Source organism: Salmo salar, chromosome ssa12 (genome assembly GCF_905237065.1).
Source record: "Salmo salar chromosome ssa12, Ssal_v3.1, whole genome shotgun sequence".
In the NCBI taxonomy this organism is placed as follows: domain Eukaryota; kingdom Metazoa; phylum Chordata; class Actinopteri; order Salmoniformes; family Salmonidae; genus Salmo; species Salmo salar.
The window spans coordinates 16106397-16134299 of record NC_059453.1 but is presented as its reverse complement, the minus strand read 5'-3'; the positions used below and the strand labels follow the sequence as shown (position 1 = coordinate 16134299).

At 45.7% G+C, this 27903-nt stretch overlaps 3 protein-coding genes across 11 annotated transcripts; all 3 read left to right on the top strand.

Annotated features, from left to right (window-relative positions):
• The first annotated feature begins 13 nt into the window (after positions 1-13).
• On the top strand, positions 14-11115 carry cdc25d (cell division cycle 25 homolog d). Of its 5 annotated transcripts, none has more exons than XM_045690838.1 (12): positions 14-474; positions 652-828; positions 1041-1162; positions 1566-1608; positions 1894-1927; positions 2068-2226; positions 2416-2523; positions 2784-2846; positions 3129-3227; positions 9525-9817; positions 10026-10143; positions 10824-11115. In XM_045690838.1, the coding sequence occupies exons 2-12, from the start codon at positions 662-664 to the stop codon at positions 10947-10949; spliced, it is 1332 nt and encodes a 443-aa protein (XP_045546794.1). In that variant the 5' UTR covers positions 14-474; positions 652-661; the 3' UTR covers positions 10950-11115. The 5 variants fall into 5 exon arrangements, with proteins under 5 accessions (XP_045546794.1, XP_045546797.1, XP_045546793.1 ...); XM_045690841.1 differs by having other exon boundaries at positions 647-828; positions 3129-3213; XM_045690837.1 differs by having other exon boundaries at positions 647-828.
• Positions 11116-11444: 329 nt separating this feature from the next.
• LOC106564313 (phosphoglycerate mutase 1) lies at positions 11445-14683 on the top strand. 2 transcript variants are annotated; one of them, XM_045690843.1, is made up of 4 exons: positions 11445-11789; positions 12712-12986; positions 13278-13458; positions 13633-13694. In XM_045690843.1, the coding sequence occupies exons 1-4, from the start codon at positions 11651-11653 to the stop codon at positions 13677-13679; spliced, it is 642 nt and encodes a 213-aa protein (XP_045546799.1). In that variant the 5' UTR covers positions 11445-11650; the 3' UTR covers positions 13680-13694. The 2 variants fall into 2 exon arrangements, with proteins under 2 accessions (XP_045546799.1, XP_045546798.1); XM_045690842.1 differs by lacking the exon at positions 13633-13694 and adding an exon at positions 13733-14683 and having other exon boundaries at positions 11448-11789.
• Positions 14684-15673: 990 nt separating this feature from the next.
• On the top strand, positions 15674-27588 carry LOC123723776 (exosome complex component CSL4). 4 transcript variants are annotated; one of them, XM_045690833.1, is made up of 8 exons: positions 15674-15907; positions 17228-17343; positions 18513-18587; positions 18819-18907; positions 19861-19894; positions 25062-25112; positions 25395-25479; positions 25624-26150. In XM_045690833.1, the coding sequence occupies exons 1-8, from the start codon at positions 15802-15804 to the stop codon at positions 25890-25892; spliced, it is 825 nt and encodes a 274-aa protein (XP_045546789.1). In that variant the 5' UTR covers positions 15674-15801; the 3' UTR covers positions 25893-26150. The 4 variants fall into 4 exon arrangements, with proteins under 4 accessions (XP_045546789.1, XP_045546792.1, XP_045546790.1 ...); XM_045690835.1 differs by lacking the exon at positions 25624-26150 and adding an exon at positions 26214-27588 and having other exon boundaries at positions 15675-15907; XM_045690836.1 differs by lacking the exons at positions 18513-18587; positions 25624-26150 and adding an exon at positions 26214-27588.
• The last annotated feature ends 315 nt before the right edge of the window (positions 27589-27903 follow it).

Sequence of the window (27903 nt, the reverse complement as noted above, 5' to 3'; positions counted from 1 at the left end):
AGGGGAACGAACCACCACCAACACAGTCACGGTGGGTGGCCGCCTGGCCGGCCAGTGTTTTGAGTTGGTGACTAGGCTATGCGTGCGTCCCATCTCCTTTCTACTGAAGTCTGCACTCGTTCACTACTTCCCACAAATCTAAAAGCACTGGATTGTCTGAGGATGGGATAGAGGGAGAGTTTCTGTAAGTATTCATTAAAGGACTGTATGGGTATAGGCTAAATATAACCAAGAGTATATTTCTTAGTAATTTCCTTTCAAATCAGTGAAAGGAAGTGAACAAGTGCACACTTTGGGAGAAAGGAGAGATAAACAGGGCCGCTTGGTTGGTGAGGGTGGCGGGGACGTGCCCAATGCATGCCCGGTCTAGCTGGCTTGTTGTAGCAACCACGGTTGCCACGGGGAAGGGGCTGAATGAAACATCCCTGCTGTGATGGGAGGATGGAGACCCATAACATAATCATCATCACACAGGTGAGACCTGGGAACACTTTTGGAAAAGCTTTACGCAAATAGTGTATCTTGCATATTGTGTAGACTTAGGTATGTTCGCTGGTTATAATTTTACGCATGACGTTTAACAGAATTGAGGCACATCTTGATTACTTCTAAATAAGCATAATTCGTTGCTCTTGTTTTATGATAGAATAGGCGACGAGGAATGGAGACATTCAATGTACTTGGGAATGAAATCTCTCCGGGAGACGCACTACCGGGGCCGTCACACAACGAGACCGTTTGGAGCTTGTCACCTTCACCGGGCACCGGACCCTCACCTGTATCCGAGCTCTCCTTCAGCCTAAAGAGCCTCCGATGCCACGACGGCGCGTGAGTAAACACACAGTTATCACGGTTACTTAAAAGCTAAAGAAAGCTATGTGAAGGCTAGGAGATGTGGAATAATGTAAGTAATACAATGTGGGCACTTTGGGACGTTGTGCGCAACAGAGCGACTGGAGACTATCAAGTCCAGTTGTTATATAGTTGAAAATCTTTTGATCTTTGTTAGTTAAAAAAAACTTCAATTTCATACTCCACAGCGACACGCCGCGCAGAAAGCTGCGACTGACGCCGGAGCTAGTGACTCCCAGTCCCCCTGGGCCCACGCCGGGTTCGACGTGCGGCAGAGGGCTTGTCCCCCGGGGAGAGGAGACGCCGACAGGTCTGGGCAAGCTCTGAATGACTGATGGGGAAATACCCTAATGAATGATTAGCGGTTCATCATGGCTTGATGACGCTGGGTAGAGTTAGAATGCATCAGAGGCTGAAGTATTGGTTCAATCCCAAATGGGACACTGTTCCCGAAATAGTGCACTACTTCTGACTAGAGCCCTATGTAGGCCCTGGTCAAAGGTAGTGCACTATATAGAGAATAGGGTGCAATTTGGGACAAAAACATTGAGATTTAAATCCAGTTTGTCCAGAATTTAAATCTCTTTATATCTTATGTTGAGCATACATTTTCAGTTTGTGAATCATTTACATGTGTAGCTTCCCTTTTGATAAATAAATTATTCTCAAAGATTTTAAGTCCGATTTTTTTTCACAATATTCTCTCTATGTAGGTAACATCCTGACAGACTCCGGGAACAGGAGAAGGGGAGAAAGGTGAGAACACATGGATTCTATAAGCAAAAATTGCAAAGGGATTATTAGGCGCCTACAAATGACAGGCGTCTGGTGACCCCTTAATTGGGGAGGATGGCTCATAGTAATGGCTGGAACGGAATAAATGGAATGGTATGGAACACATCAAACACATAGTTTCCATGTGTTTGATATTATTCCATTCACGCCATTCCAGCCATTATTAGGAGCCGTCCTTCCCTCAGCAGCCTCCTGTCTGCTGTCTGAATTACATTTTCAATCATTGTTGTACTATTTACTTTATAGGTTTCTCTCCCCTGCATGTTCTGCTCCTAAAATGGTGAGTATTTACAAAGAAACTGAGGGAATAATAATCAATAAGGTACTGGAATTGGAACAGAGTGACCTGACTGGAAAAACTCTGGGCTCTAACTGTATTCAGGAACATCATCATGTGATGTTCTGGTTCTGGTTGTCCAGAAGCGTCTGCGTGTGAAGCTGTCGACCCGGTTCTGCAGCGTTGCAGTTCAGAGGTCAGACCCAGGGGTCAGGGGTCTCAGATGTCAAGGTCAAAGTTCCCCGCCAGGAGGCGGAGCCTTGCGTGTCCGTCAGGGTGACGTGGAGCTGCCAGATGTTGAGGTGAGATCCATTTGCAGTGTTCCAATGTTCTACCCTGCTCCCTGAAGTTTACACCACTACATACAAGTTCATACTTCGGGGAGGAGGGTAGAGAATGATAAACATAGGATCCCCCTATAAACCTGGGGCCCTGGTTTTTGTGTCATATTAGTTTTATGAAGTCTGGTTAAAAACAATGTATCTCATCAGGCATTGCTCTCTGTACGGCGGGTCAAGTCCAGAAGGCGGCCTTTCCCTCCCAGTAGCCTCCTGGGTTCTACCATGGAGGACCACACCCTGACAGGAGATTACAGCAAGGTGTGCAACCTCACGTCAACATTTTCACAACGTTGTAAAACATGTTTTTTTTTTTTTAGCTGGGTGATAGTAGGCTAGGACAAGCCCTTGATTGGTTGAATCAGGTGTGTTAGTGCTGTGCTAGAACAATATGTTTAGTGTGTGTGTGTGTGTGTGTGTGTGTGTGTGTGTGTGTGTGTGTGTGTGTGTGTGTGTGTGTGTGTGTGTGTGTGTGTGTGTGTGTGTGTGTGTGTGTGTGTGTGTGTTGTGTGTGTCCACAGCCATTACTGTTACCAGTAGAGAGAGTGGAAGGCCAGGGTCTTCACTGCATCTCAGCCCAAACAGTATGTCATCTCCTTTCCTCCATCTCTCCTTCCTTCCTTCCCTCCTTTCCTTGTTCCTCCACTCCCACTCTTTATATTCTCTCTATATTCTCCTTTATCCTCTTTATCATAATCATAAAGGATATCCACAGCACATACCTATGTGGACTACAACACTGCTTATTGGACTTCAACATTCCTGTTAGGGATGGTATCTAGAGGGTAGTCTCCTGCTAGTACTGTTGCCAGGTTGTTACCGTTGCTGTGGTAAACTGGAGGTGCATTTCTCCTGATGGCCTGCAGGTGGCGTCTCTGCTAAGAGGACAGTACAGCGGTACAGTGGGAGACTTCCTCATCATAGACTGTCGCTACCCTTATGAATACCACGGTGGGCACATCAGGGTGATGTTTTTTGAGTAAACCAAATAGAGAAATAAACCAAAACCTTGACCATAATATTGATGAAATGTATTTTATTATACATAATAAGTTAACAGCTGACCGGTCTGATAACTTATGACCTATTGTATGGGCCTGCTCATCTGAGTTCTCTCTCTCTCTCTCTCTATATATATATGTATATATATCAGTACCAGTCAAATGTTTGGACACACCTACTCGTTCAAGGGTTTTACTTTATTTTGACTATTTTCTACATTGTAGAATAATAGTGAAGACATCAAAACTATGAAATAACACATATGGAATCATGTAGTAACCAAATAAGTGTTCAACAAATCAAAATATATGTTATATTTGAGATTCTTCAAAGTAGCCACCTTTTGCCTTGATCAAATCAAATCAAATCAAATGTATTTATATAGCCCTTCGTACATCAGCTGATATCTCAAAGTGCTGTACAGAAACCCAGCCTAAAACCCCAAACAGCAAGCAATGCATGTGAAAGAAGCACAGTGGCTAGGAAAAACTCCCTAGGAAAAACTCCCTAGAAAGGCCAAAAACCTATGAAGAAACCGAGAGAAAAAACAGGCTATGAGGGATGGCCAGTCCTCTTCTGGCTGTGCAGGGTGGATATTATAACAGAACATGGTCAAGATGTTAAAATGTTCATAAATGACCAGCATGGTCAAATAATAATAATCATAGTAGTTGTCGAGGGTGCAACAAGCACGTCCGGTGAACAGGTCAAGGTTCCATAGACGCAGGCAGAACAGTTGAAACTGGAGCAGCAGCACGGCCAGGTGGACTGGGGACAGCAAGGAGTCATCATGCCAGGTGGTCCTGAGGCATGGTCCTAGGGCTCAGGTCCTCCGAGAGAAAGACAGAAAGAGAGAAAGAGAGAATTAGAGAGAGCATATTTAAATTCACACAGGACACCGGATAAGACAAGAGAAATACTCCAGATGTAACAGACTGACCCTAGCCCCCCGACACATAAACTACTGCAGCATAAATACTGGAGGCTGAGACAGGAGGTGTCAGGAGACACTGTGGCCCCATCCGATGATACCCCCGGACAGGGCCAAACAGGCAGGATATAACCCCACCCACTTTGCCAAAGCACAGCCCCCACACCACTAGAGGGATGTCTCCAACCACCAACTTACCGTCCTAAGACAAGGCCGAGTATAGCCCACAACGATCTCCGCCATGGCACAACCCAAGGGGGGGGCGCCAACCCAGACAGGAAGACCACGTCAGTGACTCAACCCACTCAAGTGACGCACCCCTCCCATGGACGGCATGGAAGAACACCAGTAAGCCAGTGACTCAGCCCCTGTAATAGGGTTAGAGGCAGAGAATCCCAGTGGAAAGAGGGGAACCGGCAAGGCAGAGACAGCAAGGGCGGTTCGTTGCTCCAGCCTTTCCGTTCACCTTCACACTCCTGGGCCAGACTATACTTAATCATAGGACCTACTGAAGAGATAAGTCTTCAGTAAAGACTTAAAGGTTGAGACTGAGTCTGCGTCTCTCACATTGGTAGGCAGACCATTCCATAAAAATGGAGCTCTATAGGAGAAAGCCCTACCTCCAGCCGTTTGCTTAGAAATTCTAGGGACAATTAGGAGGCCTGCGTCTTGTGACCGTAGCGTACGTGTAGGTATGTACGGCAGGACCAAATCGGAAAGATAGGTAGGAGCAAGCCCATGTAATGCTTTGTAGGTTAGCAGTAAAACCTTGAAATCAGCCCTTGCCTTAACAGGAAGCCAGTGTAGGGAGGCTAGCACTGGAGTAATATGATGACATTTTTGGGTTCTAGTCAGGATTCTAGCAGCCGTATTTAGCACTAACTGAAGTTTGTTTAGTGCTTTATCCGGGTAGCCGGAAAGTAGAGCATTGCAGTAGTCCAGCCTAGAAGTAACAAAAGCATGGATTAATTTTTCTGCTTCATTTTTGGACAGAAAGTTTCTGATGTTTGCAATGTTACGTAGATGGAAAAATGCTGTCCTTGAAACAGTCTTGATATGTTCTTCAAAAGAGAGATCAGGGTCCAGAGTAACGCCGAGGTCCTTCACAGTTTTATTTGAGACGACTGTACAACCATCCAGATTAATTGTCAGATTCAACAGAAGATCTCTTTGTTTCTTGGGACCTAGTACAAGCATCTCTGTTTTGTCCGAGTTTAAAAGTAGAAAGTTTGCAGCCATCCACTTCTTTATGTCTGAAACACAGGCTTCTAGCGAGGGCAATTTTGGGGCTTCACCATGTTTCATTGAAATGTACAGCTGTGTGTCGTCCGCATAGCAGTGAAATTTAACATTATGTTTTCGAATGACATCCCCAAGAGGTAAAATATATAGTGAAAACAATAGTGGTCCTAAAACGGAACCTTGAGGAACACTGAAATTTGCAATTGATTTGTCAGAGGACAAACCATTCACAGAGACAAACTGATATCTTTCCGACAAGATAAGATCTAAACCAGGCCAGAACTTGTCCATGTAGACCAAATTGGGTTTCCAATCTCTCCAAAAGAATGTGGTGATCGATGGTATCAAAAGCGGCACTAAGATCTAGGAGCACGAGGACAGATGCAGAGCCTCGGTCTGACGTCATTAAAAGGTCATTTACCACCTTCACAAGTGCAGTCTAAGTGCTATGATGGGGTCTAAAACCAGACTGAAGCGTTTCGTAAACATTGTTTGTCTTCAGGAAGGCAGTGAGTTGCTGTGCAACAGCTTTTTCTAAAATTTTTGAGAGGAATGGAAGATTCGATATAGGCCGATAGTTTTTTATAATTTCTGGGTCAAGATTCGGCTTTTTCAAGAGAGGCTTTATTACTGCCACTTTTAGTGAGCTTGGTACACATCCGGTGGATAGAGAGCCGTTTATTATGTTCAACATAGGAGGGCCAAGCACAGGAAGCAGCTCTTTCAGTAGTTTAGTTGGAATAGGGTCCAGTATGCAGCTTGAGGGTTTGGAGGCCATGATTATTTTCATCATTGTGTCAAGAGATATAGTACTAAAACACTTTAGTATCTCCCTTGATCCTTGGTCCTGGCAGAGTTGTGTAGACTCAGGACAATGGAGCTTTGGAGGAATACCCAGATTTAAAGAGGAGTCCGTAATTTGCTTTCTAATGATCATGATCTTTTCCTCAAAGATGTTCATAAATGTATTACTGCTGAAGTGAAAGCCATCCTCCATTTGCGAAGGCTGCTTTTTAGTTAGCTTTGCGACAGTATCAAAAAGAAATTTCGGATTGTTCTTATTTTCCTCAATTAAGTTGGAAAAATAGGATGATCGAGCAGCAGTGAGGGCTCTTCGATACTGCACGGTACTGTCTTTCCAAGCTAGTCGGAAGACTTCCAGTTTGGTGTGGCGCCATTTCCGTTCCAATTATCTGGAAGCTTGCTTCAGAGCTCGTGTATTTTCTGTATACCAGGGAGCTAGTTTCTTATGACAGATGTTTTTAATTTTTAGGGGTGCAACTGCATCAAGGGTATTGCGCAAGGTTAAATTGAGTTCCTCGGTTAGGTGGTTAACTGATTTTTGTCCTCTGACGTCCTTGGGTAGGCAGAGGGAGTCTGGAAGGGCATCAAGGAATCTTTGGGTTGTCTGAGAATTTATAGCACGACTTTTAATGCTCCTTTGTTGGGGTCTGAGCAGATTATTTGTTGCAATTGCAAACGCACTAAAATGGTGGTCCGATAATCCAGGATTTTGAGGAAAAACATTAAGATCCACAACATTTATTCCATGGGACAAAACTAGGTCCAGAGTATCACTGTGGCAGTGAGTAGGTCCAGAGACATGTTGGACAAAACCCACTGAGTCGATGATGGCTCCGAAAGCCTTTTGGAGTGGGTCTGTGGACTTTTCCATGTGAATGTTAAAGTCACCAAAAATTTGAATATTATCTGCTATGACTACAAGATCCGATAGGAATTCAGGGAACTCAGTGAGGAACACTGCATATGGCCCAGGAGGCCTGTAAACAGTAGCTATAAAAAGTGAGTGAGTAGGCTGCATAGATTATGACTAGAAGCTCAAAAGACGAAAACGTCATTCTTTTTTTTTTTGTAAATTGAAATTTGCTATCGTAAATATTAGCAACACCTCCGCCTTTGCCGGAAGCACGGGGGGTATGGTCACTAGTGTAACCAGGGGGTGAGGCCTCATTTAACACAGTAAATTCATCAGGCTTAAGCCATGTTTCAGTCAGGCCAATCACATCAAGATTATGATCAGTGATTAGTTAATTGACTATAACTGCCTTGGAAGTGAGGGATCTAACATTAAGTAACCCAATTTTGAGATGTGAGGTATCACAATCTCTTTCAATAATGGCAGGAATGGAGGAGGTCTTTATACTAGTGAGATTGCTAAAGCGAACACCGCCATTTCTTATTTTGCCCAACCTAGATCGAGGCACAGACACGGTCTCAATGGGGAAAGCTGAGCTGACTACGCTGACTGTGCTAGTGGCAGACTCCACTAAGCTGGCAGGCTGGCTAACAGCCTGCTGCCTGGCCTGCACCCTATTTCATTGTGGAGCTAGAGGAGTTAGGGCCCTGTCTATGTTCGTAGATAAGATGAGAGCACCCCTCCAGCTAGGATGGAGTCCGTCACTCCTCAACAGGCCAGGCTTGGTCCTGTTTGTGGGTGAGTCCCAGAAAGAGGGCCAATTATATACAAATTATATCTTTTGGGAGGGGCAGAAAACAGTTTTCAACCAGCAATTGAGTTGTGAAACTCTGCTGTAGAGCTCATCACTCCCCCTAACTGGGAGGGGGCCAGAGACAATTAATCGATGCCGACACATCTTTCTAGCTGATTTACACGCTGAAGCTATGTTGCGCTTGGTGACCTCTGACTGTTTCATCCTAACATCGTTGGTGCCGACGTGGATAACAATATCTCTATACTCTCTACACTCGCCAGTGACATCTTTGCACACTCTTGGCATTCTCTCAACCAGCTTCATAAGGTAGTCACCTGGAATGTATTTCATTTCAATTAACAGGTGTGCCTTGTTCAATGTTCATTTGTGGAATTTCTTTCCTTAATGCGTTTGAGCCAATCAGTTGTGTTGTGTTGTGACAAGGTATACAGAAGATAGCCCTATTTGGTGAAAGACCAAGTCCATATTATGGCAAGAACAGCTCAAATAAGCAAAGATAAATGACAGTCCATCATTACTTTAAGACATGAAGGTCAGTCAATCCGGGAAATTTCAAGAACTTTGAAAGTTTCTTCATGTGCAGTCGCACATGAGGTAACTCTGCAGCAGAGGATAAGTTCATTAGAGTTACCAGACTCAGAAATTGCAGCCAAAATAAATGCTTCACAGAGTCCAAGTAACAGACACATCTCAACATTAACTGTTCAGAGGAGACTGCGTGAATCAGTCCTTCATGGTTGAATTGCTGCAAAGAAACCACTACTAAAGGACACCAATAAGAAGAAGAGACATGCTTGGGCCAAGAAACACGAGCAATGGACATTAGACCGGTGGAAATCTGCCCTTTGATCTGATGAGTCCAAATTTGAGATTTTTGGTTCCAACCGCCGTGTCTTTGTGAGACGCAGAATAGGTGAACGGATGATCTCCACATGTTGTTCTCACCGTGAAGCATGGAGGAGGAGGTGTGATGGTGTGGGGGTGCTTTGCTGGTGACACAGTCTGTGATTTATTTAGAATTCAAGGCACACTTACTTAACCAGTATGGCTACCACAGCATTCTGCAGTGAAACGCCATCCCATCTGGTTTGCGCTTAGTGGGACTATCATTTGTTTTTCAACAGGACAATGACCCAACACATCTCCAGGCTGTGTACGGGCTATTTGACCAAAAAGGAGAGTAATGGAGTGCTGCATCAGATGACCTGGCCTCCACAATCACCTGATCTCAACCCAATTGATATACTTTGGTATGAGTTGGACCTCAGAGTGAAGGAAAAGCAGCCAACAAGTGCTCAGCATATGTGGGAACTCCTTCAAGACTGTTGGAAAAACATTCCAGGTGAAGCTGGTTGAGAGAATGCCAAGAGTGTGCAAAGCTGTCAAGGCAAAGGGTGGCTACTTTGAAGAATCTAAATATATTTTGATTTATTTAATACTTTTTTGGTTACTACATGATTCCATATGTGTTATTTCATAGTTTTGATGTCTTCACTATTATTCTGCAATGTAGAAAATATTTTAAAAATAAAGAATGAGTAGGTGTGTCCAAACTTTTGACTGGTACTGTATATACATTTATATATTTATGTTGTTCTCCATGTGTCCCATAGGGGGCAGACAACCTCCACACCGAGGCTCAGATCCAGGAGGTTTTACTCCAGCTCCCTGCCCTCTACCAGCTCTCCTCCTGGGGCAGAACTCCCACCAGCCCCCCTGGACAGGCTCCAGATCCAGGCGTCAGTGGTACTTCCATGGGTGGAGTGTTACAGAGGTCCAGCTCACAGTCACATCCACCCAGAAGTGGTACCACTCCACCAGGACAGGGGTCACCCATGGAGGGGTCGTCACCACGGAAACTGATTGTGTTCCACTGCGAGTTCTCGTCAGAGAGGGGCCCACGGCTGTGAGAGAACAACACACACACTCATCTACACACAAACACACACACACACACACACACACACACACACACACACACACACACACACACACACACACACAAACAGAGAAACACATACACATTCCCACCCACACGCTGCATGCACCCCCTCATCCCACAAACATACACAACTTCCTGATCCTGACTGGCTGTTCCCACCTTTCCCCTGTAGATGTCATTACCTGAGAGAGCTGGACAGAGTGCTCCATGCCTCCCTCTACCCTCTGCTCTTCTACCCTGAGCTCTACCTGCTGGAGGGGGGCTACAGACACTTCTACTCCTGCTACCCGGTACGGTTCCTAAGTACATCATTGTAGTGAATTCAGGGGTAGCTCCGATCGCTGTACTATAACGACTTAACCAGCATTATGCCAAGAGGGTTGTCCAGTCGCTACATTATGAAGCATGTCTTAAACTGAGATGTAATAGGACAGTTTCTTCATAATCAATGTATACTTCTTACTTATAATAGTGCAGCACATTTTAAGGGGGAGGGATAGTTACGACTGACACTTGAACCTGGATTCCTGCCAGTCCAACAGCTTCACCTGTTGACAAGGTTGCAAGAGGTGTTGTACTAAAATCACTAGGGTATGAACGAAAACAGTGTCTTCTTCATATTCCATGTCTCAGAGCAGTGAATCACAAACTGTCTTTTAAGCGTTTCTCATTTTCCCTTGACTCTCTGAATAAACAAGAGCATTGTTTCTAGTTACAACGCAGAGTGTTGTTGACACAACCCTGAAGGTCTCAGCCATGACCCCCACCCCCATGATTTAGACATTTAGGGGGGGTTAGGGTATTCATTTCCAAATTATCTTCTATTCAGCCTATTCATAAAAGCTTTCAATGCATTTTCCCTCTGTTCCTCTGCCTGCCTGCCTGCCTGCCTGCCTGCCTGCCTGCCTGCCTGCCTGCCTGCCTGCCTGCCTGCCTGCCTGCCTGCCTGCCTGTCTGTCTGTCTGTCTAGGAGCTGTGTGAGCCGCGTGGCTATGTTCCCATGCTCCACGGGGAGTACAGAGAGCAGCTGGGACGATTCAGACGGAAGACCAAGTCACGACTCCACAAGAGACTGCCGCTCTACAAGACTCACTGATTGGACACTTGCTTGCATACCAAGCTTCTACGGTTCCCTTTACACAATGGTGACTGCCACCCTTACAGTCTGCTGTCAGATTGGATAGATTGGTATCAGGGGGTCATCTAACAACCACCTGATGCAGATCTCTTTTGAAATGAGTTATCAATAAAGTTGTTTCAATACAAAAAGAATGTGTCATTATCATGTCCTTATATTGGGACATAATAAACTTCCTTTTTTCATGCATGGGGCAGAGAGAGGAAGATATGGCAGCATATGAGTAGCCTATAATACATGTAAAAACAAGCAATACAATAATAGGCTACCCATAAAGTATCTCAATACTACGCATACACCCAACATAGGCATAAAATTTCATCACTGTGATATAATGGTCGCCTAGGCTACTGTGCTTTCTATCCACTGAACATCACTGGCTGACGTGCTCCACTGCGCGTTCGCTTCCTCCGCACCGCACACGAGAGGGTTTCTGATTGGTCTAGCGCGGCAGGAAGTCTGTCGGCATTATTCTTATTCAGAAGGAGCTTTCAAGTTCACAACAGAACAGCTAGCCTATGTAACCTCTCGAACCGAATACTCATTTCTTATCAGCCACGACACTACTGCGGGGCTTTTCTCCGCATTTGACAATACGGTTTTTGCTCTTAAATTCCCGAAAATACAGCTGAGGTCAATTCAAACGTCACGGATTCGAGATGGCTGCGTACAAGTTGGTTCTGATCCGTCATGGAGAGAGCTGCTGGAACCAGGAGAACCGCTTCTGCGGATGGTTCGACGCGGAACTCAGTGAAACCGGGGAGCAGGAGGCGAAGAGAGGAGGACAGGCGTTAAAAGGTGTCCCGGTCTATAATGTTTGTCTCTTTCGTTCTCTCATAGGATTAAGACAGGGCATGGAGAGTTTTGCTGACAGATAGTAGTGTAGGCTATTCCCGTTACGCAAGGCGCGGCTTGAGGAAACAGGTAGTTGTGTCACTGCGGCATTATCTAAACCATCACTTGAAGGACTTGCCCGGTGGCATAATGTGAACTGTTATCAGCCCCTACAACCTGAAAGCATGTCTGTTCTCTATGTAGTGGAGCTGGTCAAATTGAGGTTGTGTTAGGCTTATAGCCTAGCATTATAGCCTAGCCTGGATAGCCTAAAGCAACTCGCCCCCGAAAAGAGGAAATAAGGGTGCATCTCAATAGTGGAAGTGGACTGCTCCTCTCCTTGTCTCCTTTCCTTCACCTGCATAAGTAATATGTTGGTGGTGGATGCCTACCAGCTATTTACTGTAACATGTAATTCTTTCACCTCAGTGCAGATGAAGGAAAGGAGACGAGGAAACCACTTGAGACTATTAAGATGTGCCCACAAGTAAAGAACCATATGTGTACATTACTCATTGACACACACACACGCTCTCTCTAGCCCCTACTCTCTCTTTCTCTCTAGCCCCTACTCTCTCTTTCTCTCTAGCCCCTACTCTCTCTTTCTCTCTAGCCCCTACTCTCTCTTTCTCTCTAGCCCCTACTCTCTCTTTCTCTCTAGCCCCTACTCTCTCTTTCTCTCTAGCCCCTACTCTCTCTTTCTCTCTAACCCCTACTCTCTCTTTCTCTCTAGCCCCTACTCTCCCTTTCTCTCTAGCCCCTACTCTCCCTTTCTCTCTAGCCCCTACTCTCTCTTTCTCTCTAGCCCCTACTCTCTCTTTCTCTCTAGCCCCTACTCTCTCTTTCTCTCTAACCCCTACTCTCTCTTTCTCTCTCTCCTCCTCAGATGCTGGCTATGAGTTTGACGTGTGCTACACCTCAGTCCTGAAGAGAGCCATCCGGACTCTGTGGTTGGTCCTGGATGGGATCGACCAGATGTGGCTTCCTGTCCACCGCACCTGGCGCCTCAACGAGCGCCACTACGGAGGCCTGACGGGGCTCAACAAGGCGGAGACAGCGGAGAAGCACGGCGAGGCCCAGGTTAAGATCTGGAGGAGGAGCTATGACACCCCGCCTCCTCCCATGGAGGAGGAGCACAACTACTACAACAACATCAGCCAGGTGAGAGGGATATATACACACACACACACACACACACACACACACACACACACACACACACACACACACACACACACACACACACACACACACACACACACGGGATGCGGATACAGAGGGGCACGCACGTACGCACACAGAGGTACACACACAGAAGCATGCACATAGAGGCATACACACATCTACAACATCACTGAACTCATATTCTGTGATTAGACACCATGGTGTCAACCATACAGACCTGGGCTAACAGGCTTTGACTTTGCAGCACTAACCATCTCTTTCCTGCAGGACCGTCGCTATGGCGACCTGACGGAGGACCAGCTGCCGTCCTGTGAGAGCCTGAAGGACACTATTGCCCGGGCACTGCCCTTCTGGAACGATGAAATCGTGCCCCAAATCAAGGACGGGAAGAGGGTTCTCATCGCCGCCCACGGCAACAGTCTCAGAGGCATCGTCAAGCACCTGGAGGGTAGGTCATTAGGGGCGGTGGGGATGGAGGGAGAGAGAGAGGGAGAAAGAACCTCCCTACATCTCAACGCTTACTCATGTTCCAGTGTTGGTCATGCCAGATTAGTGGTATGTTACTGATATTGTTGTTTTTCTGATTATTGTTGACTTGTTGTTCATTGTTATTTACCTCCAGGTATGTCAGAGGAGGCCATCATGGAGTTGAACCTTCCTAGTGTTTAGTTGTATATGTTACTGATTATTCACTGATTGTTGTTATTGTTGGTGACTTCCAGGTATGTCAGAGGAGGCCATCATGGAGCTTAACCTGCCTACAGGGATCCCCATCCTGTATGAACTGGACAAGAACCTGAAGCCTGTAGGGCCCATGCAGTTCCTGGGAGACGAGGAGACAGTGAAGAAGGCCATGGAGGCTGTGGCTGCTCAGGGCAAGGCCAAGAAATAGAACCCCCCCCCCCCTGTGGTCAGAAGGCGTCGGTGAGGCTAGAACACGTTATAATAATAATCACTCACACAGCGTGACATTACATTATCACGTCTACACGCAGACAGATGTGTGTATACACACACACACACACACACACAGGACATACACACACACACTTCAAATACACACTCACACACATCACATTACACTATAGCTGGATTTGATAGGTCTTTGCTTTCCTGCACATATATTTTTCCTGCACATTGAGACATCAGTATTACACAGCCAATAGGAATCAGTAATACTGGATTGTACGGATCATCATAAAATGAGTTCATCAAGCTCGTTTGAGTTGACCAAAGACACACAAGATAGGGACCAGCTAATAGGGTATTTACAGTATCCGAAACACAGAATCAGGACCAGCGTATAGAGTATTTATCTAAATGGGGAAAATGATAGTGTGTTTTCTTCTGCCATGTAGTTTTGCACTGAGTGAACATGTATGTAAACATTGACTGGCACGTTTGAAAAAGGAAACCTTGAATCTCATTGTTATTGTTGTAGCTCTACGGCAACAGTATGTTATCATGGTTATGGTGGTTATTGTTTAAAGGGGCAGGCGGACCTGTTCTGTACTGTACTGCTGACCATAGAATTAGAACTGGTAGAACGGGCATCCGCATTCAGGAGAGGTTCTATACCCCCTCCACTCATTCTAATTCCATGCTGCTGACCTGTGCTTAGTGTTCTGTGTGGAATAAATAAAGATTCATCTTATTATTTATGAGCTGTCAAATGACTGTGACCCTTGTCTGTTTCACAAGCTGCATATTTCTTGACTTGGCAGAGTTGAGCTGATTACATGTATGCTGGACTATTGAGCAATTTAGTGCTGGACTTGGACTGATATAGGTGCCAGTACTCATTTTGGGTGCCAGTACTGTTTATATATCGTTGCAGGAGCTCCACAATTTTTATTTTTTTCACCTTTATTTAACCAGGTAGGCTAGTGCTCGTTTGCAACTGCGACCTGGCCAAGATAAAGCAAAGCAGTTCGACACACAACAACACAGTTACACATGGAATAAACAAACATACAGTCAATAATACAGTAGAAAAATCTATATACAGCATGTGCAAATGAGGTGTGATAAGAGACGTAAGGCAATAAATAGGCCATGGTGGCAAAGTAATTACAATATAGCAATTAAACACTGGAATGGTAGGATTTGCAGAAGATGAATGTGCAAGTTGGGGTGCAAAGGAGCAAAATAAATAAATACAGTATGGGGATGAGGTAGATTGGGTGGGCTGTTTACAGATGAGCTATGTACAGGTGCAGTGATCTGTGAGCTGCTCTGATAGCTGGTGCTTAAAGCTAGTGAGGGAGGTAAGAGTCTCCAGCTTCAGAGGTTTTTGCAGTTCGTTCCAGTCATTGGCAGCAGAGAACTGGAAGGAGAGGCGGCCAAAGAATTGGCTTTGGGGATGACCAGTGAGATATACCTGCTGGAGCACATGCTACGGTGGGTGCTGCTATGTTGACCAGTGAGCTGAGATAAGGCAGGGCTTTACCTAGCAGAGACTTTTGTGCTAATATTCTATAAGAGGTTCAGGAGCTCAGGCAGTAGAAAAATGTAGGTGCCGGTACTCAGCTCCTGCCCAAGTCAAGCTCTGGAGCAATTACAACAAATGTGAGCCCTGCAGCTGTGCGGCTGCACTATTTTCTAATTTGCTCTAAAACAAATACATTTCCATTGATGATACTGGATACATCTCTTGTTCTTTATTCCCCGTCTGCACTCATCATAAATGAGAGTTCTAATGAGTGTAGGTGAAGGAACGGAGAGAAGGTCGCTTTAGACTTGATGCACTCAGAACCAGGACACGGATTTCATCCGGAAAGCCACAACTAAGATGGCGGACCAATCTTTCCGTCAAAGACTAGAGCTCAGGTCACATCCAATCGGCTTGCGTTCTTCTCTTCTTGAAAACATGTCGCCCATGAAGCTGTGTGTTCCAGGTGAGTCTGAGATTACAAACGTTTAAACTGAGTTGATAACGGCATTCTTTTCACATTTGAGACCATGAGACAAATACGTTAGGCAATATGTTTTTGAAGGTTATATTGCTATTTATAGCATGGGAAAATGTGTGCTGTACCACCACCATGCTCGTTTACGTTCTAGCCTAGCTAGGTAGCTAACTAGCTCACATAGTCTATTTCACTGTTTTCTAGCTAACTAGTGAACTAACGTGACCTAATCTAGTGTATCTGAAATACAAACGCAATGCAAAGTCACTTGGTACAACGCATGACATCGTTTGCTAAATTACGAGCTTGTGAGGTCTAGTTAGCGATGTTGACTTTTAGGTACTTTTCAAGCCCATCACATTTTTTAAGCGCCCTGCCCACCGCCTCGGGGAGGAGCGAACGGGGAGCCCACTAATTCCAAGCGTTCCATCTCTTGTTGTGATCGACTCTACGTGCAAATGTCGAATTAACCCCGGGGACTTGGACTAAATGTCAACGAAATGTAAACTATAAGGGCAGTGATTTTATTTTGATTGTCGTTTAATATACACATCTGTTTGACAGGAACTTGGGACGAGACACTCTTGAGTGATTTAGCGATTCTGATTGTTTTTGTCAGACTGATTATATTCTACTATTGGAAATGTGACAGATCAGCTGGACTCTGTTTACACTAACCATGTCTCTCTCTACCTGTCTCTCTCTCTACCCATCTCTCTCTCCCTGTCTCTCTCTCTCTCTCTCTATGCATATGTGTGGGTCTCTTTCTATGTGTGTCTCTCTCTATGCGTGTGTGTGTCTCTCTCTCTATGCATATGTGTGTGTGGGTCTCTCTTTCTGTGTGTGGGTCTCTTTCTATGTGTGTCTCTCTCTCTATGCATTGGTATGTCTCTCTCTCTCTCTCTCTCTCTCTCGCTCTGCGTGTGTCTCTCTCTCTCTTTGCATATGTGTGTCTCTTTCTGTGTGTCTCTCTCTCTATGCATATGTGTGTGGGTCTCTCTCTATGCATATGTGTGTGGGTCTCTCTCTATGCATGTGTATGTCTCTCTCTCTCTCTCTGCGTGTCTCTCTCTCTCTCTCTCTGTGCGTGTGTCTCTCTCTATGGGTGTGTGTATGTGTGTGTCTCTATGCATGTCTTTCTCTCTCTCTATGCCTGTGTGTGTGTGTGTGTGTCTGTCAATCTCCCTGTGTGTGTTTACTTGTAATGACAGTGGTTGTCTTTCCTACCTTAGTTGAAAGCACCTACTGTAAGTCTCTCTGGATATCTGCAAAAAGTAAAAATGTTTCTCTCTGCATGTGTGTGTGCAGGTGATAGGCTATGCAGCACAGATGACTGTATGCCCGGTACTGGGGTGTACCTACGACACGGCTACATCTACTCCTCGCTAGCAGGCTACGTACTCAGGAAGAACGAAGGAGAGGAGGTGAGACCGGACGGGAGTACTAGGGTGTATTCATTAGTCGCAGAAATATCAACTTTAACCATTTGCAACAAAAACAAGTTTCTATTGGACAAATTCAGGTAGTTCAGTTCTGTTTGTTTCCTAGAGTAAACACTAAAGAGCCAAACATTTTGCTACAGTCTGCCACTAATGAACACACCCCTGTTGCGCTGGTCTTTTAAGCACTAACATCCCTTGTCTTTTCTGACTAGCACAGATTATAGATGCGGGGATTTTAGGGTTTTGAGGGTTTTACTTCCTGTGACTGTGATATGTGGCTGTCTTACATTTTTTACATTTGTTTTTACATTGTACTCATTTAGCAGATACTCTTATCCAGAGAGACTTACAGTAGTGAGTGCATAAATTTTCATACTGGTCCCTCGTGGGGATCAAACCTACAACCCTGGTGTTGCAAGCACCATGCTCTACCACCTGAGCTGCACGGGAACACCTACCTTAGTTGAAGAAAAACAACTGGAAATTGCACTGGAGAAGAGTGTCTGCTTCGAAATGACCCAAATGACCTTTAAACAAGGCCACTTTATATGTTTTCATACCCTACGTTACTCATCTCATATGTATATACTGTACTCTATACCATCTACTGCATCTTGCCTATGCCGTTCGGCCATCGCTCATTCATATATTTATATGTACATATTCTTACTCATTCCTTTACACTTGTGTGTATAAGGTAGTTCTTGTGGAATTGTTAGGTTAGATTACTTGTTAGATATTACTGCACGGTCGGAACTAGAAGCACAAGCATTTCACTACACTTGCATTAACATCTGCTAACCATGTATATGTGACAAATAACATTTGATTTGATGTAAATGTGATTTATGAGGTGTGATCAGAAGTGTGACGGGGAGGGACGATGAGAGGAGGTGAAAGGAGGGGATAAGAGGGGAGTGGCTGGTTTATTGGCATGGGGGAAAGCAGTTGGGGCTGGGTTTGGGTGTGGGACTCATGTCAATGGTTATTTATTGTGTAACATTCCTGGAAGTAGAGAAACCACTCCAGGTTTGTTCACTTGGAACCCCTGAGGAATTATGCGGTGTTGTGGGAACAAAATGTAACATGTTCACACCTTAGTCCTTCCTTGTCTTTACATTGACACTTCAGTCGTGTGTGTGTGTGCGCAGCTACCAGTCATCTCGGTGGTGAGAGAAACCGAGGCTCAGCTACTACCAGATGTAGGAGCCATAGTCACCTGTAAGGTGAGGTTTGGAGAGCTCTTGACGTGCGTGTCAACTTTTTCTACACCCTGGTAGTTATTGTAGACCTACGTAGTGCTAAAAAGCTGTGCATATCACCTGGATTAAACCGGACAGAATCATTTTGAGGCTTGATAGATGAGGTGCTCTTGTCACTGATCCAAGCTCTCAACAATAGGTGTGTGTGTTTAACCTCACTGATAACAGCCCTGATTGGTCTCCCTTCCTGTCCAGGTGACCAGTATCAACCCCAGGTTTGCCAAGGTCCACATCCTCTACGTTGGTTCCACACCACTGAAGGACCGTTTTAGAGGAACCATCAGGTAACAGGGATTGTCTTATTACTGTTATTCTCATGGAGTGTCCCAAATGCCACTCTGGTCCCTATTCAGTGCACTACTTTTGTCTGGGGTCCAAATGGCAACCTATGGGCTCTGGTCACAAGTAGTACACTACACAGGATGCCATTTGGGACTATATGGGGAACAGGATGCCATTTGGGACTATATGGGGAACAGGATGCCATTTGGGACTATATGGGGAACAGGATGCCATTTGGGACTATATAGGGAACAGGATGCCATTTGGGACTATATAGGGAACAGGATGCCATTTGGGACTATATAGGGAACAGGATGCCATTTGGGACTATATGGGGAACAGGATGCCATTTGGGACTATATGGGGAACAGGATGCCATTTGGGACTATATGGGGAACAGGATGCCATTTGGGACTATATGGGGAACAGGATGCCATTTGGGACTATATGGGGAACAGGATGCCATTTGGGACTATATGGGGAACAGGATGCCATTTGGGACTATATGGGGAACAGGATGCCATTTGGGACTATATGGGGAACAGGATGACATTTGGGACTATATGGGGAACAGGATGACATTTGTGACTATATGGGGAACAGGATGACATTTGGGACTATATGGGGAACAGGATGCCATTTGGGACTATATGGGGAACAGGATGCCATTTGGGACTATATGGGGAACAGGATGCCATTTGGGACTATATGGGGAACAGGATGCCATTTGGGACTATATAGGGAACAGGGTGCCATTTGGGACTATATAGGGAACAGGGTGCCATTTGGGACTATATAGGGAACAGGGTGCCATTTGGGACATAAGGGGGAACAGGATGCCATTTGGGACTATATAGGGAACAGGATGCCATTTGGGACTATATAGGGAATAGGGTGCCATAACCGTCAAGACTGTAAAAAACGAATCTACTGTTTACTTCACTAATATACACAGGAAAGAAGATGTACGAGCAACAGAAAAAGACAGGGTATGTTTTTGAATCAATCTATTGTGAAAATATCATGTTTGGTATCATATAGACCCATCTGTTACTGTTTGTCATGGCGTCATACCGTCTGTTGCTGTTTGTCATGGCGTCATACCGTCTGTTGCTGTTTGTCATGACGTCATACCGTCTGTTACTGTTTGTCATGACGTCATACCGTCTGTTACTGTTTATCATGAAATATCATACCGTCTGTTACTGTTTGTCATGGCGTCATACCGTCTGTTACTGTTTGTCATGGCGTCATACCGTCTGTTACTGTTTGTCATGGCGTCATACCGTCTGTTACTGTTTGTCATGGCGTCATACCGTCTGTTACTGTTTGTCATGGCGTCATACCGTCTGTTACTGTTTGTCATGGCGTCATACCGTCTGTTACTGTTTGTCATGGCGTCATACCGTCTGTTACTGTTTGTCATGGCGTCATACCGTCTGTTACTGTTTGTCATGACGTCATACCGTCTGTTACTGTTTGTCATTAAATATCACACCGTCTGTTGCTGTTTGTCATGACGTCATACCGTCGGTTACTGTTTGTCATGACGTCATACCGTCTGTTGCTGTTTGTCATGGTGTCATACCGTCTGTTGCTGTTTATCATGACGTCATACCGTCTGTTACTGTTTATCATGAAATATCATACCGTCTGTTACTGTTTATCATGACGTCATACCGTCTGTTGCTGTTTGTCATGGCGTCATACCGTCTGTTACTGTTTGTCATGGCGTCATACCGTCTGTTACTGTTTGTCATGAAATATCATACCGTCTGTTACTGTTGATCATGAAATATCATACCGTCTGTTACTGTTTATCATGAAATATCATACCGTCTGTTACTGTTGATCATGAAATATCATACCGTCTGTTACTGTTTGTCATGAAATATCATACCGTCTGTTACTGTTGATCATGAAACGTCATACCGTCTGTTACTGTTGATCATGACGTCATACCGTCTGTTACTGTTTATCATGAAATATCATACCGTCTGTTACTGTTGATCATGAAATATCATACCGTCTGTTACTGTTGATCATGAAATATCATACCGTCTGTTACTGTTGATCATGAAATATCATACCGTCTGTTGCTGTTTGTCATGGTGTCATACCGTCTGTTGCTGTTTGTCATGGTGTCATACCGTCTGTTACTGTTTGTCATGACGTCATACCGTCTGTTACTGTTGATCATGAAATATCATACCGTCTGTTACTGTTGATCATGAAATATCATACCGTCTGTTACTGTTTATCATGACGTCATACCGTCTGTTACTGTTGATCATGAAATATCATACCGTCTGTTACTGTTGATCATGAAATATCATACCGTCTGTTACTGTTTGTCATACCGTCTGTTGCTGTTTGTCATGGCGTCATACCGTCTGTTGCTGTTTGTCATACCGTCTTGCTGTTTGTCATGGCGTCATACCGTCGGTTGCTGTTTGTCATGGTGTCATACCGTCTGTTGCTGTTTGTCATGGCGTCATACCGTCTGTTGCTGTTTGTCATGGCGTCATACCGTCTGTTGCTGTTTGTCATGGCGTCACACCGTCTGTCACTGTTTGTCATGGCGTCATGCCGTCTGTTGCTGTTTGTCATACCGTCTGTTGCTGTTTGTCATGGCGTCACACCGTCTGTTGCTGTTTGTCATGGCGTCACACCGTCTGTTGCTGTTTGTCATGGCGTCATACCGTCTGTTGCTGTTTGTCATGGCGTCATACCGTCTGTTGCTGTTTGTCATACCGTCATACCGTCGGTTGCTGTTTGTCATGGCGTCATACCGTCTGTTGCTGTTTGTCATGGCGTCATACCGTCTGTTGCTGTTTGTCATGGCGTCATACCGTCTGTTGCTGTTTGTCATGGCGTCATACCGTCTGTTGCTGTTTGTCATGGCGTCATACCGTCTGTTGCTGTTTGTCATGGCGTCATACCGTCTGTTGCTGTTTGTCATGGCGTCATACCGTCTGTTGCTGTTTGTCATGGCGTCATACCGTCTGTTGCTTTTTGTCATGGCGTCATACCGTCTGTTGCTGTTTGTCATGGCGTCATACCGTCTGTTGCTGTTTGTCATGGCGTCATACCGTCTGTTGCTGTTTGTCATACCGTCTGTTGCTGTTTGTCATGGCGTCTGTTGCTGTTTGTCATGGCGTCTGTTGCTGTTTGTCATACCGTCTGTTGCTGTTTGTCATACCGTCTGTTGCTGTTTGTCATACCGTCTGTTGCTGTTTGTCATACCGTCTGTTGCTGTTTGTCATGGCGTCATACCGTCTGTTGCTGTTTGTCATGGCGTCATACCGTCTGTTGCTGTTTGTCATGGCGTCATACCGTCTGTTGCTGTTTGTCATGGCGTCACACCGTCTGTTGCTGTTTGTCATGGCGTCACACCGTCTGTTGCTGTTTGTCATACCGTCTGTTGCTGTTTGTCATACCGTCTGCTGTTTGTCATACCGTCTGTTGCTGTTTGTCATGGCGTCACACCGTCTGTTGCTGTTTGTCATGGCGTCACACCGTCTGTTGCTGTTTGTCATGGCGTCACACCGTCTGTTGCTGTTTGTCATGGCGTCATACCGTCGGTTGCTGTTTGTCATGGCGTCATACCGTCTGTTGCTGTTTGTCATGGCGTCATACTGTCGGTTGCTGTTTGTCATACCGTCTGTTGCTGTTTGTCATGGCGTCTTGCTGTTTGTCATGGCGTCATACCGTCTGTTGCTGTTTGTCATGGCGTCTTGCTGTTTGTCATGGCGTCTTGCTGTTTGTCATGGCGTCACACCGTCTGTTGCTGTTTGTCATGGCGTCACACCGTCTTTACTGTTTGTCATACCGTCTGTTGCTGTTTGTCATGGCGTCACACCGTCTGTTGCTGTTTGTCATACCGTCTGTTGCTGTTTGTCATACCGTCTGTTGCTGTTTGTCATACCGTCTGTTGCTGTTTGTCATACCGTCTGTTGCTGTTTGTCATGGCGTCACACCGTCTGTTGCTGTTTGTCATACCGTCGGTTGCTGTTTGTCATGGCGTCATACCGTCTGTTGCTGTTTGTCATACCGTCTGTTGCTGTTTGTCATGACGTCATACCGTCTGTTACTGTTTGTCATGGTGTCATACCGTCTGTTGCTGTTTGTCATACCGTCTGTTGCTGTTTGTCATACCGTCTGTTGCTGTTTGTCATACCGTCTGTTGCTGTTTGTCATACCGTCTGTTGCTGTTTGTCATGGCGTCATACCGTCTGTTGCTGTTTGTCATGGCGTCATACCGTCTGTTGCTGTTTGTCATGACGTCATACCGTCTGTTGCTGTTTGTCATGGCGTCACACCGTCTGTTGCTGTTTGTCATGACGTCATACCGTCTGTTGCTGTTTGTCATGGCGTCATACCGTCTGTTGCTGTTTGTCATACCGTCTGTTACTGTTTGTCATGGCGTCATACCGTCTGTTGCTGTTTGTCATGACGTCATACCGTCTGTTGCTGTTTGTCATGACGTCATACCGTCTGTTGCTGTTTGTCATGACGTCATACCGTCTGTTGCTGTTTGTCATGGCGTCATACCGTCTGTTGCTGTTTGTCATGGCGTCATACCGTCTGTTGCTGTTTGTCATGGCGTCATACCGTCTGTTGCTGTTTGTCATACCGTCTGTTGCTGTTTGTCATACCGTCTGTTGCTGTTTGTCATGGCGTCATACCGTCTGTTGCTGTTTGTCATACCGTCTGTTGCTGTTTGTCATGGTGTCACACCGTCTGTTACTGTTTGTCATACCGTCTGTTGCTGTTTGTCATGACGTCATACCGTCTGTTACTGTTTGTCATGGTGTCATACCGTCTGTTGCTGTTTGTCATACCGTCTGTTGCTGTTTGTCATACCGTCTGTTGCTGTTTGTCATACCGTCTGTTGCTGTTTGTCATGGCGTCACACCGTCTGTTGCTGTTTGTCATACCGTCGGTTGCTGTTTGTCATGGCGTCACACCGTCTGTTGCTGTTTGTCATGGCGTCATACCGTCTGTTGCTGTTTGTCATGGCGTCATACCGTCTGTTGCTGTTTGTCATGGCGTCATACCGTCTGTTGCTGTTTGTCATGGCGTCATACCGTCTGTTGCTGTTTGTCATGGCGTCATACCGTCTGTTGCTGTTTGTCATGGCGTTATAGCGTCTGTTGCTGTTTGTCATGGTGTCATACCGTCTGTTGCTGTTTGTCATGGCGTCATACCGTCTGTTGCTGTTTGTCATGGCGTCATACCGTCTGTTGCTGTTTGTCATGACGTCATACCGTCTGTTGCTGTTTGTCATGGCGTCATACCGTCTGTTGCTGTTTGTCATACCGTCTGTTGCTGTTTGTCATGGCGTCATACCGTCTGTTGCTGTTTGTCATGACGTCATACCGTCTGTTGCTGTTTGTCATGGCGTCATACCGTCTGTTGCTGTTTGTCATGGCGTCATACCGTCTGTTGCTGTTTGTCATGGCGTCATACCGTCTGTTGCTGTTTGTCATGGCGTCATACCGTCTGTTGCTGTTTGTCATACCGTCTGTTGCTGTTTGTCATACCGTCTGTTGCTGTTTGTCATGGCGTCATACCGTCGGTTGCTGTTTGTCATACCGTCTGTTGCTGTTTGTCATGGTGTCACACCGTCTGTTACTGTTTGTCATACCGTCTGTTGCTGTTTGTCATGACGTCATACCGTCTGTTACTGTTTGTCATGGTGTCATACCGTCTGTTGCTGTTTGTCATACCGTCTGTTGCTGTTTGTCATACCGTCTGTTGCTGTTTGTCATGGCGTCATACCGTCTGTTGCTGTTTGTCATGGCGTCATACCGTCTGTTGCTGTTTGTCATGGCGTCATACCGTCTGTTGCTGTTTGTCATGGCGTCATACCGTCTGTTGCTGTTTGTCATGGCGTCATACCGTCTGTTGCTGTTTGTCATGGCGTCACACCGTCTGTTGCTGTTTGTCATGGCGTCACACCGTCTGTTGCTGTTTGTCATGGCGTCATACCGTCTGTTGCTGTTTGTCATGGCGTCATACCGTCTGTTGCTGTTTGTCATGGCGTCATACCGTCTGTTGCTGTTTGTCATGGCGTCATACCGTCTGTTGCTGTTTGTCATGGCGTCATATCGTCTTAGCTCATTCTTGAATAACCTTTGACCTCTGTTGCAGGTGGAGACGTATAAAAGCTTCCGTCCTGGAGACATCGTCCTGGCTAAAGTCGTATCCTTCCATTTGACAGTCTTTCTAATTCATTAACTAGGTAGTAACACAGGGACAGTCAGCCAGTGACTGATATTGGGCTGGTTCTATTCCCTTAGTGCAGTGTAGCTTTCACCATATTCACAATTTGACATTTAAGCAATGTTAGAGATCAGCCAAACAGAACGCACAAAACCACTGATCTACGAATCACCTTGCATCCCAAATAACTACTCATTATGTGATCAAGATGACTGATTCTGTGCCTTTCCAAGTGTTGTTCTTTAACCTCCTGACCCCCAGATCTCCCTGGGAGACGTCCAGTCCAACTACCTGTTGACCACAGCAGAGAACGAGCTGGGGGTGGTGGTAGCCCACAGTGAAGCAGGTGAGACTGGTCACATGACAACAACACTGCTGTTCTTAGCCCAGGACTGTCCTTAACCCTAGGTTACCCTCCTTAACACAACCCTTGGTTAATTGAAACCAACTGACACTTTTGTCAAGTAGTATATTTCTGTTTCCCTCTCAGGAGCCCAGGTGGTGTCTGTCAGTAGTATATTTCTGTTTCCCTCCTCTCAGGAGCCCAGGTGGTGTCTGTTAGTAGTATATTTCTGTTTCTCCTCTCAGGAGCCCAGGTGGTGTCTGTCAGTAGTATATTTCTGTTTCTCCTCTCAGGAGCCCAGGTGGTGTCTGTCAGTAGTATATTTCTGTTTCTCCTCTCAGGAGCCCAGGTGGTGTCTGTCAGTAGTATATTTCTGTTTCCCTCCTCTCAGGAGCCCAGGTGGTGTCTGTCAGTAGTATATTTCTGTTTCCCTCCTCTCAGGAGCCCAGGTGGTGTCTGTCAGTAGTATATTTCTGTTTCCCTCCTCTCAGGAGCCCAGGTGGTGTCTGTCAGTAGTATATTTCTGTTTCCCTCCTCTCAGGAGCCCAGGTGGTGTCTGTCAGTAGTATATTTCTGTTTCCCTCCTCTCAGGAGCCCAGGTGGTGTCTGTCAGTAGTATATTTCTGTTTCCCTCCTCTCAGGAGCCCAGGTGGTGTCTGTCAGTAGTATATTTCTGTTTCTCCTCTCAGGAGCCCAGGTGGTGTCTGTCAGTAGTATATTTCTGTTTCTCCTCTCAGGAGCCCAGATGGTACCTGTCAGCTGGTGTGAGATGCAGTGCCCGCGGACGCACGCCAAAGAGTTCCGCAAGGTGGCCAGGGTGCAACCTGAGTACCTGCAGGCCTGAGCAGGGACCAGCGGGCAGCGTGCACCCCTCACCTCTCCAGCCCCCCCGGCAGGGACCCCTTTCCCTTCCTCAAGGAACACACAGCTTCCCTATCTCTGAGAGAGACAAACACAATCACTCACACTTGGATTGTAAACAATGCATTGTGAGTACAAAGGACCAAAATATTGTGTATATTGAGGTCATGTACAGATGCTTGGACATGGGTCATTGATTTGACACACACACACAGAGCCTTATGTTCAGGGGGATACCTCAACACACACACAGAGCCTTATGTTCAGGTATCATGTTCAGGGGGGATACCTCAACAGTGGATTCCTCCCTCTTCAACCTACAACAAGGCAGAATTTTTTTCCCTCCTGGTTCTACAAGGCTACAGTAGAGGTGCAGGATTTTGTTCCAACCCAGCACTAGGACACCTGATTCAACTGATCACTGGGGCCTTGATTGGCTGAATCAGTCTCGTTAGTGATTGGCTGGAACAAAAGCCTGCACCCCATGTAGCCCTTTAGAAGCAGGAATAAATAGCACTGGTCCGGGGTAACCTTCTGGTCCGGGGTAACCTTCTGGTCCGGGGTAACCTTCTGGTCCGGGGTAACCTTCTGGTCCGGGGTAACCTTCTGGTCCGGGGTAACCTTCTGGTCCGGGGTTACCTTCTGGTCCGGGGTTACCTTCTGGTCCGGGGTAACCTTCTGGTCCGGGGTAACCTTCTGGTCCGGGGTTACCTTCTGGTCCGGGGTAACCTTCTGGTCCGGGGTAACCTTCTGGTCCGGGGTTACCTTCTGGTCCGGGGTAACCTTCTGGTCCGGGGTTACCTTCTCCCTGAAGTGTGCTCTCATGTATTCCCCCATGGATTTACTAGCATATGTCTTCCACCAGTCCTTTCCTTTTAAATCCATGAGGGGTAGTGAATGAGTGCACACACCTGGGGTGACAGGCACAATTCCAAATCGACCCTTAAACCCTACACGCTAGTGAGTGATTTGGGATTGGGCCTTAGACGGCTAACACTTGGGATGTTGAAGTAAAGTAAAGCGCTGGAATTGAAACTGTCATTTTGTGGTGGCACCGTTTAAGACCCATACGACCACGTGGTCCTTTCTGCACCAAGTCAGAGAAATGGAGATGTCTTGTTGGTTTCTCCAAGAGTTGTTTCTTCTGTCGTTTCAAAACAATACTTCTTGTTTCTTTGTCTCATTTCTTCCTGTACTTGTCAGCAGAGGCACATGTGTTTTTAAGAGTCAAATAAAGTGAATACCAAAGTGCATCATGTATGAACTACTCAACCTGTTCCAATGTTAGTTATTTACCAGGTTCATTTTAAAGATTTAATGAAATCCTTTATATAATAGAGCCCCAACTCACCATCATTCATAGATGTCCATTTGTTGACTGTGTGTAAACAATTCTATGCTGTTTAATTGACAGCTCATCAACTGCCAGTTTTTATCATGTTCAGTTAAGGCATTAGTTGACCGTAATAGACTATTACCTATATAGTGCACTACAGGGCCCATACGCTGCTGGTCAAAAGTAGTGCACTATGTAGGGTGCCATTCAGGATGCCAACAACCTCATAT